The sequence below is a fragment of the Pelobates fuscus genome, chromosome 10, assembly GCF_036172605.1.
Source record: "Pelobates fuscus isolate aPelFus1 chromosome 10, aPelFus1.pri, whole genome shotgun sequence".
In the NCBI taxonomy this organism is placed as follows: Eukaryota; Metazoa; Chordata; class Amphibia; order Anura; family Pelobatidae; genus Pelobates; species Pelobates fuscus.
The window spans coordinates 139,997,246-140,011,682 of record NC_086326.1 but is presented as its reverse complement, the minus strand read 5'-3'; the positions used below and the strand labels follow the sequence as shown (position 1 = coordinate 140,011,682).

The window sequence follows — 14,437 nt, the reverse complement described above, 5'->3', positions numbered from 1 at the left end:
ACATACATACAGACACATACTGACAGACATACATACAGACACATACTGACATACATACAGACACATACTGACATACATACAGATACATACATACACACAGATAGACATATATACATACATACTGACATACATACACACACTGACGTACATACAAACACATACAGATACAATCAGATAGACATACAAACAGACACATACTGACATACATACACACAGATAGACATACAGATAGACATACATACAGACACATACTGACATACAGATAGATAAATACATACACATACTGACATACATACATACACTTACAGACATACATACATACATACAGATAGATACTGTGACGAGACCAATCTCGCCACTGTCATTGGAGGAGCCTGGTTGCCTGCCTGCTGCCTTTTGACTATGGACCGGCATTTAAATACTTTATTTTCCTATGCAGAAAGGTCTATTCATGTATTTCTGCCCTGGCGTTCGGTAGATTCTCGGATTTACTGAATGAACTCATTTAACCCAGATAGCTATGCAATGGAGCCTATTCGTGTAATAAAAGACTTTGGCTCCATGGCAATTGAACTGTATGTGTGTGGTCTAAGCGCAATTCAGTAATAATGTGCGCTCAGACCTAAGTTATCTGGGGATATGTTGCATGTCTGTATTTTATGTAATAAATGTAACCTTGTGTATTTTATTGTATTTTACTGTATTTTTACTGCCATGTGCTTAATGGAGTTTTGCCTCTGTCCTTGGAGATAATTGGAGTACTTCCCAATTATCTCCAGGATAGAAGACTCTGGTTTTGGAACTGGTTTTGGGCAGAAAAGCCATGCTTCCTTTGGTCACAAAAGGACTTTGATCTATCTTTTGAACCAATGGACCAATGTGGATGATTTTGACATATGTTTATATTTGGAGTATGCTGATTCTGAAAATGTTTTATGTGAATGTGATGCATACTTTTAAAGTTATGAATAATGTGGAAAAACTGTATTTCTCTGCCTGTGATAATTACATTACCCATTATGTAAGGTAACTGTATCACAGGCAGAGGGGAGGATTTTGTGTGGGAGTGTCTGAGTGTATTGTACGTGTTTATTGGTTGTTTTCCAAAACCATGTGGGTGGTACTAATGTGTATATAAGAACAATAAACCCACAGCTCTGTCTGTTCCTGCTTCACCCTCAAAACAGAGCCTTGTCTCGTTCTTGGGGGGGGGGGGGGATTTATTGTATGCTGTTCCAGTTTGACTGCTAGGAGTGTAAACCTATTCTTTTGGTTTTTCCTATTCGGCTGTTTACAGCATTCGTATGGTTCCGGTTCGGCTGTTTACAGCATTCATATGCTTCTCCGGTTCGGTGGATTGGTGTCTACAGTAGCTGTGCCTGTGTCTCTGGAAGGGGAAGATCTACTAAACGGCGGTTTAACCCTTTTATGCCTGGAGTTGCCGTTACAGATACATACATATACATACAGATACATACACACAGATAGACATACATATACATATAGACATACATAGACACACATACTGACATACAGATAGATACATACATACATACAGACACAAACATACTGACATACATACAGACACACACACATACTGACATACATACAGATACAAACATACAGATACTTACAGACATACATACGGATACTTACAGACACACATACAAGCACATACATACACACAGATAGACATACATACAGACACATACTAACTGACATACATACATACATACATACACATAATGACAAACAGCCAAATGTTCTTACTTTTTTTGCAGGAGGGTGGCTGTGGCTGATGGGAGACGGCGTGACTCTCCCGTCCTCGTCTGTCTTTCTTCCCTCCCGTGCCGAGGGAGCTGGGAGGAAGTGACCGTCCGTCACTTCCTCCCAGCACTACTTGGCGGCTGAAATATTTTAAAGGGGCCCAGTCGCGCTATTGTACGGCCGCAGCGATGACCAGGCCCGTGAAGATATAGGTCCCATTGGGTGGCCCTATATGCTTGGGCCGGCTTCAAGACCCTGGCAGGCCGTAGTTTGAGGACCCATGATTTAGAGTAATGTGCATTGTTTAGGGGAATGGGGTTAGTTTACAGTAATGGGCACTGTTTAGGGGAATGGGGTTTAGAGTAATGTGCATTGTTTAGGGGAATGGGGTTAGTTTAGAGTAATGGGCACTGTTTAGGGGAATGGGGTTAGTTTACAGTAATGGGCACTGTTTAGGGGAATGGGGTTAGTTTAGAGTAATGGGCACTGTTTAGGGGAATGGGGTTAGCTTAGAGTAATGGGCACTGTTTAGGGGAATGGGGTTAGTTTAGAGTAATGGGCACTGTTTAGGGGAATGGGGTTAGTTTAGAGTAATGGGCACTGTTTAGGGGAATGGGGTTAATATTGAAAGTAATAGGCATTGTTTAGGGGAATGGGAATTGTTTAGAGTAACGGACATTGTTTAGGGGTATGTGGTTAGTTTATTCTGGGGTATGAGCCCCCTGGGTGAGGGGTAGGGTTGCTAGATCCACTTTATTTTGCTGAAAACATATTGCTTCTTATGCTAATGAAGAGCACAAGAAAAGTGTTGCCTTAAACATGAAATCATACATTAAGGTTACTACAAGCCCTGTGACCATTTCTGTGTTTTGAAGTGGTCATGGTGTTTGGTGTCTGTATGTGCAGCATTTTGTTGTTGCAGTGAAATGCTGCACATAGGAAGTTTAACCAAGTGTAACAACACCTCCGGCAGCGTCATATGGGTGTCATTAGCCAGCCCAGAATAAGCAGGATTGCCGTTTGGCTTATGCAGCTCTGCAGTAGCCTGATGTAGTTAACATTGCTGCAGAGGAAATCTGATGCTCCGCGGGCACCATGGTAAGAGGGCAACCCGTTAAAAAAAGTTTGCCTCGTTACTGGGGAAGGTGCTACGGTACTCCTAGTATCATACAGCGAGTTGTAGTTGTTATGATGCTGAGAGAAACTCTTTAATTGTTGAGGAGACATTATAAGCACCAAAAACGTCTACATGTTAATGTCATGGGTTTGGTGCATAGATCCTGTCCTCTCTGAGAAACCACAGTGATTATATTTGGCTAAAACATACCTCAAGTGCCTGCCTGCCAGACTGACTCAAAGGGTCAGGAACACTGTCACAGACTGCCTAATGTAAATTCTGTGCAAAATTACATCTGTCGTCAGTGTACCTATCGATTTGGCAAAAAAAATGTGTGACGAACACCCTTTGGCTTGGGCGTTCGCACAAGCTCCTGGAGGAGCCTACTAGCCAACCTCCTGCCCTAGGACTATGGGCCATGCAAAAGACATGAAAAAGTCTTGGTTCGTGAGATTTTCCTATTGGTTCGGAAACCAAACTAACTCTCGAACTAAGGACCACCCAGGAGCTTGTTAAACCCTATTAACACTGTGTAATGGTTCTCACCTCAGTGTTCTAATTGTTTGTCTGGGTGGCCGCAATTCATACGAACGACCACAAGGTGGAGGCCATCTTGTTTGCATGAACGCAGGCAGCGGTGTTTGGTTGTCGAGTTCATGGAACTAAAATCAGACACTGAAACTCTCGAACACCGCTGGACTTCCATCATCGCCTGCGTTCGGTTCTGTAGATCCTAGAAGAACACGGTTTGGTGAAATCGTTCGTCTGGATGAGGAGGACAAGCTCCACAGTTCAAATATGGATTATGTTCGGTATTGTATTCATTTTTATGTTACCAAAGTTGACTGACCGCTAGCACTGACTTCATGGAACTATTTTGGACTTAAGCCACATGTGCGGTCGGTTAAAAACGGGACTTCCATGGAAAACCCAAACCCTTGAACCGATCTGGGTGATTTCTGGATATGTTGGTCACCTAAATCAGGACTATCAGGGGATGTGACTTTTGTGGGGTTTTTGTGTATTTTATGTGCATGTTGGGTTGTTTTAAATTGTTCTATTTTCTGTCCCTGAGAGATAATTAAATTATAAGTGTTTGCTCAGGTAATTATCCCTCAGGCACAGAGGATCCTGGGAGGGATTTCCCTGTAATGTTGGATTGGAAACACCTTGTAGGGGCTATTGTATAAAAGCAGGCCATCTGGACAAATTAAAGCATTCCAGTTTGTACTCCCAGAACTGTGTGTGATCTAGTTACTGGGAGAGGAAAGGGCTGATCACTGTTCCAGCTTATGGAGGATTCAACGGGGAAAGTACTTTTAAAGGGACACTATAGTCACCCAGACCACTTCAGCTCAATGAAGTGGTCTGGGTGCCAGGTCCCTCAGGTTTTAACCTTTCACATGTAAACATAACAGTTTCAGAGAAATTGCTATGTTTACATTTGGGGTTAATCCAGCCTCTAGGGGCTGTCTTGCGGACAGCCACTAGAGGCGCATCTGCGACGCTGATGTTTGATGATTGAGAAATGCTTTCCTATGGACACTTTGAATGACGCGCATGCGCATTCAGCTCCAGTGACGTCAGACGGGGGAGCTGACGTTGGACGAGGAGGAGAGGTCACCAGTGCCGAGGCGCTGGATTAAGGTAAGTGGCTGAAGGGGTTTTAACCGCTTTGTTTTCCTGACACTATAGTGATCCTTTAAGGACTAGAGCTCCCAGGACTGTGTGTGTTGTCCAGTCCCTGGGAGTGGATAGAGCAAGCCCCCTATTCGGCTCCAGGATGGAGAGGTTCTAGGACCCCAGTCAAGCCATGGCGACTAGGGGCAAAAGCGTTGAGGTTTTTTCCCCTGTTACAGCTAGGAAGCGGTCATTTGGCAGAGGTACCCAGCCGGGGTACAGGGAACTCCGTTACAAAACGTAATGATCTTTTCTCCTGCAAAAGAAAAACCTTGCTTTCCCCTCCTTTTTAGGAAGTATAAGGGGAATATTGGCTAGATCTGCAAAGTAAAGTGATTTAACTCCAAAATGGCAGAGAATTGAGTAGTGACAATGGATGCACCAAACACTCTATTAAGCTGAACATACTGATCCTTTATCTGTAGAGCAGTCGCTGATCTTCAATTTGAGCAACTGACTTATGTCCAAGAAAACATGGTGGATCTCGTGACCCTAGTTTTAGCACAGGGGTATTGACAATGACCACGCATCCATTAAATATATTGAATTATATGAATGTATGTAAAAAGTAATGTTATTTCTTTCTTTCTTTCTATTTTTTACTTATTTCCATGGGATTGAAAAATGTGCCTTTCAACCTGCAGAAGTCAGTCCCAGGATAATTTCTTTCCAGATAACCAGAGTCCATTCTGAGACGGTCTACTTCTATGAATAATAATGTTCAAGAACATGCAGCCAATGACTGAGAGGATTCTGAATCTCACCCTGGAGATCATATACCTCCTCACTGGAGAGGTGAGGAATTTTGGGAATATCTCAATGATTTCTGTCAGTCAATATCTTAATATTCTATGACACCGTTTGTATACAGGTTGCCTAGCAACAACATATCTGAATGTTAGAACATGAAGAGAGGTGCGCATTTTACTAATGTGAATATTTAAAGGAAATAAAATACATTTTAAACCAATTACTCTGGGCAGTTATCACTAAATATATACTTCTGGGGAGAAAACAACAATTTGCTGTTTCTCTTTAGACCTTAAATTATTATGCATGCATGCTTATATTATTGAAGGACAACTGTCACCACCAAAAAACATTTTTTTAAAAAAATAATAATACTTTAAAACTCATTCCTACCTATGACTGAAGGATCCTGTCATACTAAAGTTAAGGATAAGTCTTTTTCATTTTTTACATATACTCTATTTCAAAAAAATCTATTTAATTTCAACACCTGATGGAAGTATTATTATATGAAAACATAGCTTAGAGGTCAGAGTTCTTTAGCACTTACTCATGTTCCTCTTTCTTAAAAAAGAAAACTTGAACAGGTTGTGAATTGCCTACTTATTGAATTACACTGTGTCAGGATCCCGCGGGCGGCTGCGAGGGGAGGCTGCAGTCCGCTCGCGGCACTCACCCTCCAGCCGTCCGCGGTCCCCTTCCTGCCATGTGTTCGGCGGGCGGCATCCTCCCAGCCACGGGTGCCGCCCGCGTCTTCTTACGGGTCCCCCGGCGGCAGCATGCATGACGCTGCACGCTGGGAGACCGCCCAATTTGTTACACGCCGGGGTCAGTCACCTGACCCGGCGTTAAAGGCACAGTGCCTCAATCACAGTGGGAGGTTTAGATATCTCCCACGTGTGATTGTTAATTCTGATTGGAAATTAGCCAATCAGAATTAACCTGATGGTTTAAATACTTACCTTTCCTGTTCCTCCCTGCCCTGTTGTGGTCTTTGCTTTATAGTATTGATTCTGAACGTGTGCTTTCTGGTTACGTACTCCCTGGCTTGTTATACTGACTTTGTGACTTTCTCCTACCCTTTGACCTCGGCTTGTTTCTCGTTATTCTGTTTTCTGGTTCCCCTTACTCGGCTTGTCTCCTGACTATTCTGTGTGTGCTCAACCCGGCCACTCTAAGGACCGGTAACTGCACACTTTCTGTGTGTGTGTTAGCGTGTTGGGTTCCCCGAATCGTGACACACTGTTCACCTTTATTCAAGAAAGCAATTCCAGAAACTAAGTGGCCAGTTCCCTGCTTACAAATATGGTAAGAACGACCACTGAGAGATACACAGCGGCCCTTTCTTGCCAATTTTGCTGAGCACACATTCCTTTTATTGCAAACCTTTTGTGGGTTGTAATTAAAGGGTTAAAGAAAATCAGTTTTCACAGCAAGCAGGTTCCTTTGCCATATATTAAAAATTCAATGAATCGGCTAGAACACGGGTCGTCAACCTGGTCCCTACCGCCCACTAGTGGGCGTTTTAGGATTTCAGGTGGGCGGTAGGGATTTCCAGGTTTTGACGACCGGGCGGACGGGCGGGTGCGAGCCGGCGGTACCCCTGCGACTGGGTACCGCCGTGACAAATTGCGGCTCCGGCCCGCGCGGCAAACCGCCGGGGCCGCATATGGAGGGGTCCATCGGGTGGCCCATGCTGTCAGGGCCACCCGATGGATGTGGATTGTAAGGGGGCCCGGTCAGCGCTGGGCGCTTTAACAGCGCGACCGGGCCCCCTGTGATGACATCGCAGAGCTGGGAGGAAGTGACTGCACATCACTCCTCCCAGCTAACCCTGAGAGCCGCACGGGAGGAAGACCAGGGAGTCAGAGTGGGAACTCTGACTCCCATCCACCTGAGCCACCACTGGACCCCAGGGAAAGTCACCCTCCTGAATCTAAAAGGTAGGAAACAGGAGGGTGACTTAAATATAATGTGTGTGTGTGTGTGTGTGTCTTTGTATGTATGTCTTGTGTGTGTGTGTGTGTCTGTATATATGTGTGTCTTGTGTGTGTGTATGTATGTGTGACTGTCTGTTGGTATGTGTGTCTTGTGTGTGTATGTGTGTCTGTGTGTTCCTGTATGTGTCATGTGTGTCTTGTGTATGTGTGTGTGTATGTGTATGTGTATGTGTGTGTGTGTGTGTATGTATGTATGTGTGTCTGTATGTGTCGTGTGTGTCTGTATGTGTCGTGTGTGTTTGTGTCTGTATGTGTGTTTGTGTCTGTATGTGTGTGTGTGTGTGTGTGTATGTATGTGTCGTGTGTATGTATGTGTCGTGTGTGTATGTACGTACGTGTGTGTGTGTCGTGTGTGTCTGTATGTGTTGTGTGTGTCTGTATGTGTCGTGTGTGTGTGTGTGTATGTATGTGTCGTGTGTGTCTGTATGTATGTGTGTGTGTGTATGTGTGTGTGTATGTATGTGTGTCGTGTGTGTCTGTATGTGTCGTGTGTGTCTGTATGTGTCGTGTATGTATGTGTCGTGTGTGTGTGTGTATGTATGTGTCGTGTGTGTGTATCTATGTGTCTGTATTTGTGTATCTATGTGTCTGTATTTGTGTATCTATATTTGTGTCTGTATGTGTGTCTGTATGTGTGTTGTGTGTGTGTGTATGTATGTCGTGTGTGTGTGTATATGTATGTGTCGTGTGTGTGTATGTATGTGTCGTGTGTGTGTGTATGTGTCGTGTGTGTATGTGTGTGTCGTGTGTGTGTCGTGTGTGTGTCTTGTACGTGTGTCTTGTACGTGTGTCTTGTACGTGTGTCTGTCTGTTATAGTGGACTATATAGTAAGTGGGCTACCTAGCTCAGCCTTCCTACTGGGCATTGCTACAAGGAAGGTTAAAAAATAGAAAAAAGGGGGGAAAAAAGGTGGGGAGGGGAATTGAGGAGGGAGAGGAGATGAGCTGACGCACAAGAAAAATCATAGAGAGATAATATGAGAAATCATATTATGCGCAAACAGAGAAGTCGTCTGAATATCACTGAAAGAGACCTTCGTTTGTTCCTTACGAAAATCGAACCGGATATCAAATATTTAGTCTCGCAGCATCAACCTCAAGGATCTCATTAATCACTAGTAAAGGTAATTTCAATTTACTTTATTGTTTTCTCATTAAACTTTATAAAGTTAAAAACCTTATAAACCTGCATTAAGTAGAAATAAAAAGATAAATGTACGTACATTTATTTTTTGTCAAACACCCTCCTTTCTAAAAAATATTCCGCATTTGCGCGAAAACTGGTGGGCGGTAAGGAAATTTTTTCAACCAAAAAGTTGCATTAGTGGGCGGTAGGTAAAAAAAGGTTGACTACCACTGGGCTAGAATATAAAGTTGTGTGAGTTTTCTTTAGATACCTCAATCTCCTGTTGTATATTTGTCAAGTTTTGGTCCAGCTTCTTATTTTCTGGGTATTGTGGATTTTATTCTCTCTAAGCACTGTCTCATTTTCTATCCACTGCTGTTTGGGAATATCAGTGTATATATTATTTAGTAGAAAAAGAAAAGAAAAGAAAAAAAACAAAAGGAAAAAAATGTGTTGTTCACCACAAAGTGATAATAATGAAAATAATACAAACTGGATATCTTAGATGTATTCAATCTTAAAAATATATCTATAGAAAGAAATATAAAAGTATATAGTGTAATATTGTTAACACATGTAGAGGGTGGGGGTGGTAGAGAACTCACAAGATTAAGATGAATTCAGGCGTATCTTCCTTAATATTAGGGAATTCATGAGATGTAAGGAACCTCCAGCGATGCAATTCTGGATAGAAAGTGACAAATCTTCGTGCCCACTCAAAGTAAAAGAAGAAAATTGATAGTGCAGATTGTATAAAAAAAAGTAACAATTTATTAAATATTTTGCACTTACAATGTTTCAAATAAAAGACAGCATGTCTCCACACCAAGGTGGTATCCACGTATATCAGCCAATGTAATCACGGCAGGAAGTTGTGAACAGCACCAACAACAATCAAATAAAATAAAATGAAAAATAAAAGTTCATATGAACCAATGAACAGCTCCAACGCGTTTCATCCTTCTCTGGACTTCCTCAGGGATGCATGACTGTAATCCGAATAGATTCTTCTTTTATATCCGCCGGGAGATGAAAAAAAAAAAAAAAAATCGCTTGCAGGCGATTCCTTTGGTTTTTTTCTTTTCTTTTCTACTATTGTATTTTGAGTGTCTATAAGGGAACACTTTAAAAAACCTTAGGTTCTCTGTGTATTATAGCACTACAGTTAACTCTCTGTTTTTTGTATATATTATTTAGATCTGGATCACTGGAAGTTAATATCATGTTGCAAAATACCCAATGCGTTATACAATGTGATTTGATACTAAATAAATCTATATATCATAAATATACGTTTCCCTCTTTAAAACCTAAAACTGTCATTTTGAAGAAGCCTGCAGTCACACATAGCAGCAGTCAACATGTGACAGAAGGATCCTGTAGGACCCAGATCTCCATCACGGTGTCTCCACCTCACTCACTGATACATGAAAGAAACAATGACCAGAAGATCCTGGAACTGACCAATCAGATCATCCAGCTGCTGACTGGAGAGGTGAGGCTGCTGGGAATGGGATATTATGCAGTAAAACCAAGGGATGTGTCTGGATGGTGACTGTATCATTGTGTGTGCCAGGTTCCTATTAGGTGTGAGGATGTCACTGTCCATCTCTCCATGGAGGAGTGGGAGTATTTAGAAGGACACAAGGATCTCTACAGAGACGTGATGATGGAAAATCACCAGCTCCTCAGCTCACTGGGTATGTAAAGCTATAGGTGATTTCTACCGTATGTATTGTTGACCATGATTGTCTTCTTTCACTTTTGCTAAACCCACACAAATATGGCTTTTTAGGGATAGATATTGATTTCTTTGTATGGTGTGTCTGTTTGTATAACCCATGATTCTGTACTGCACCATACATTGAACAAGAAATGTGGGAAATACATTGTATTTAATATTTTTTAAATTCATTTTCACATATCTAGTGATAGTCTCACTGTTCAATTCAATTTAAATCGCTTATGTTTCTGTCCATGCAGACCTAGCCACACCTCCCCTGCCTGTGACTGACACAGCCTGCAAGGACAAAAAGGTTTAATTTACAATCAAATGTTAACTTTTATCTCCTGCTCTCTAAATTGAACTTTAATTACACACAGGAACCTCCTGCAAGGTCTAGCAAACTATTAACAGTGCAGGAAATAAAAAATTCTAAATTAAGGGCACATTCTAAATCCCTAAAGCTAAAAAGCTTTTTGCATGAAAAATATGTCCTCTTTTTTCATTTTGTAAAAAAGTGCAGATTTCTATAGGAATTTAAACTTTTATGAATTAACCTGGTTACACCCCCTTGGCTTTCAGGCAGACAGCCAGTTCTGTCACCCAGTGAAGCTAAACTCGAGAGGCAGCAATTGCCCAGAGCACGTGCCTTGCAAAAACTTCTAATTGAATTGCATTGGGAATTCTGTGATTGGACAGCCACAGAAAGTCAGGGCGGGGCTAGAAGGGGAGGTCTGGTGAAGATAGCAGACAAGAGAACTACAGGTTTTGCAAATGGTTTTAAGATGTACCACCAATAAAACAATGCATAATTAAAAGCATGCATGGGGTATATCTACTAAATAATAATTGGAATTTTTTATTTGAGCAGTGAAGTGTCCCTTTAAAGAGACTGTGCAATAAAGAAAGTGTTAAACAATAGATCACACTTTACAGGAAGTAAAAGTGATTTAACTCTTAAAGTAAAGAATTGAGCTATGAGAGTGAAGGGGCATGATCTATACTCAGAAAACTGCTTAATTAAGCTAAAGTTGTTTTGGTGACTTTGGTGTCCTTTAAAATTTGTACATAATATGCCATAATGTGCCAGTGTGTGTTCACATGTAGTTGTATGACCCAGATATGTGTCATGCTGGGAATGCAAATTTGTAAACGTCTCTTAAAAAAAGTGAATTCATTAATGTACAGTATGCAGATTCCTCTGTGTCACTGTGTAACCCACAGTTGCTAAAGAAGACGTTAAATAGCACCAAAATAGTGCATGTATGAAAGGGTGGTGCACAGTGAAGGACAGAAATCCCATGAAGCCTGGTGTACTGGTAGGGTTCAGGAATTCAGGCTGTTGGAACAGGACATCATTTATTATATTTAATTGTGATTTTTTCCCCCCCCTCTAATAGATGGATCCAGTGACAGAAAAGCTCTTAAACAATACAATCTGTCTGTATCAGGACAAGATTTTTTAAAGGAAAATAAAAGTGACAAAAAAGTTAATCCAGCAACAAACTTTATAAGATTTAATGAACTGAGAAAACGATTGAGAAGAACTGGAAGAGACAAGGAATCTGCCTCACGTGAAAAGGAAGATCACAGGAATTCTGGCATTTCTATACCCTCCGAGAGCTCACAAACACAACATTCGTCAACCGGTTTTAAAGACAAAATGGCTTTAAGTGAAAATGAAAGTTTCTCAGACACCAACATTCATACACCCACTGAATGTACAGAGAGAGAGAGTACACTGAATCTTAGTAATGAGGCATGCACACCATGTGAAGAAGTACAACTTACTGACACTGAAAGTAAAACACTCCCAGAATGTACACAGGCAGAATATCCACCCACTCACATTAAGGAGGAATCAGTCTCATGTGACAATGGAAATTCCACAGACATAGACAATCATACACCCACAGCACATACACAGACAGAATATACATATGCCAACATCAAGAAAAAAGATGGAGAATTCACAGACAATGACTCCAATGGGCTTATAGATTATAATATTATTCATATTAAGGAGGAATCAGCCTCCTGTCAAGAAGGGAATCTTACAGACATTGACATTTACTCAGCCATAGAATTTACACAGACAGATCTTATATCCACTCATGTCAGAAACCACAATGAGGTGAGCAGTAATACACTGGAGAAGTATAATAATGTGTCAGTAGCTGGAAGCAGCAATTGTGATAGTATCTATAACGAAGCTCCTTCCTTCTCCCACCAAAACCCATACAACAGTGAAAGGGCAAATATAAGTAAATCAGAACTTGTTAAGCATCAAACCATTCATAAAAGAAAGAGACTGACATGTTCTATCTGTCAGAAGAACTTCTCTGGCAGATACCATCTAATTGTACATCAGAGGGTCCATACTGGAGAAAAACAGTTTTCTTGCGGAGAATGTCAGAAATGCTTTTCTGTTAAATCAAGTCTGATTTCACATCAAAGAACCCACAGAGGAGAGAAACCATATTCTTGTTCTGAATGTGGACAGCTTTTCACTGCTAAATCAAGTCTTGTTACCCATCAGAGGAGTCACACAGGAGAAAAGCCATTCCCCTGCTCTCTGTGTGGGAAACGTTTTACCCGAAGCTCTCATCTTGCAAGACATAAGACTACTCACACAAGAGAAAAAAACTTCTTATGTTCTGAATGTGGGAACTGTTTTACTGCTAAATCATGTCTTATGAGACATCTGAGAATTCACACCGGTGAGAAACCGTATTCCTGTCCTGAGTGTGGGAAATCTTTTACTCAAAATTCACATCTTGTTTCACATCGGAGGACTCACAGAGGAGAAAACCCATTCTTATGTCCCATACGTGGACGTTTTTTTAGAGGTAACTCAAATCATTATGGTTACCCGCAGATTCATCTAGAAAACAAACCATTTTCTTTTTGCTAATCTCTGAAAATAACTTTATGTACACAACCAGCCCACAAAGTTACATTATGAGTGCATGTGGCTTTCAGGAAATGTAAAGCCTCATCTCCATCTGCTCACAACCATGTGCATAGAATAGCTGAACACAATTTGTCATGACAGCACCACCAATATTCTCAAAATCTTACAAGTTCTGGTTGAAAATCTTACAAGTTCCTATCTCCTGGCATTTTTCTATTTCCTTGCACTTTTATCTATTTATCTATTCTTCAACCACTTGCCTACTTGTCAAACTGGAGACCCCTCCCTCTTTTTCACTTCTCCGTTTCAGTCTCTGACCTCTTTGTTCTTATTTTCCTTGGCATTTTTATCCATTGTCACCTCTTACTCACCTTTATCCAGCATCACTCCTTTTGTGAATAAGCTTTCTTTAAGCTATTTACAATTATTGTGTTTTCACCCATTCCCGGATAACTATACCAAACATTTGATTTAAAAAAAAAAACAACACGCTCCTTTAAATATTTTATGAGATATGTAAAATAATTAACAGTATTTAAACATTTTTCCTTATTTTAAAGATACCATTGGCACATATTTTCTGTTCAATTATCATTTTTAAATGTGTGTTGTGTACACGTTTTTAATTATCTATACTCACGACGGACACATATTAAATTCCATAGGGCCCTAGGTAAGTTACCAGTTTGCCCCCCCACCCATCATTTTTCACATAGGAATGGTAAATGGGGCTCAACAAACTCATGGTTCCTGGTCCCTTGTCTAACACCTGGACCATAGACGACTGCCTAGGGTCACCTTATGGTTAATCTTGCTCTAATACAGAGTATTTAAATGTATTATTAGTTTAATGATCACCCAGCAAGTTTCCATGTGCTTAGCATTTTGAGGAAGCTCAATGCACCTTTACAGTACCATGCATGCCTAATTTGTACTGGTTCTACTAGTTACAGCTTATATAAAATGGATACTTACAAGAAAGACTTTTTGCACGATGTTTGAGTAATTTACAAAACTCCTTTACCGATTTCGAAAGGCGATTGAATTGATTAAAACGTAAACATTTATTGCATACTGGTAGATTTGTTATGTTGGTATGTCTGTTTGGATTATTAAAATAATGTCACCTATTCATATGTATTCAAATTTAGTTTGTTTTACAGTCTGTTCAATTGGTGGACATATAAGAAGAATTATATAAAAAAACAACGAATGTGGAAACGATGCAGCTTTTAGTCTTCTGTGGGTACTCCAAAATCCCACTATAATATATAAAACCACCAAAAAACACAGCAGAGCGTTTGGTTGGTGTCCCCACATTTCAAACACTTCGTTAGACTGCAGCGCTCTATAAGTGTCT

The 14,437-nt window shown here is 40.8% G+C and overlaps 1 protein-coding gene across 2 annotated transcripts; it reads left to right on the top strand.

Annotated features, from left to right (window-relative positions):
- Positions 1-5,151: 5,151 nt before the first annotated feature.
- Positions 5,152-13,565, top strand: LOC134574555 (oocyte zinc finger protein XlCOF22-like). Of its 2 annotated transcripts, none has more exons than XM_063433678.1 (4): positions 5,152-5,359; positions 9,774-9,935; positions 10,017-10,140; positions 11,564-13,565. In XM_063433678.1, exons 1-4 carry the CDS (start codon positions 5,282-5,284, stop codon positions 13,075-13,077), a joined length of 1,878 nt encoding a protein of 625 aa, XP_063289748.1. In that variant the 5' UTR covers positions 5,152-5,281; the 3' UTR covers positions 13,078-13,565. The 2 variants fall into 2 exon arrangements, with proteins under 2 accessions (XP_063289748.1, XP_063289747.1); XM_063433677.1 differs by having other exon boundaries at positions 9,771-9,935.
- Positions 13,566-14,437: the final 872 nt, after the last annotated feature.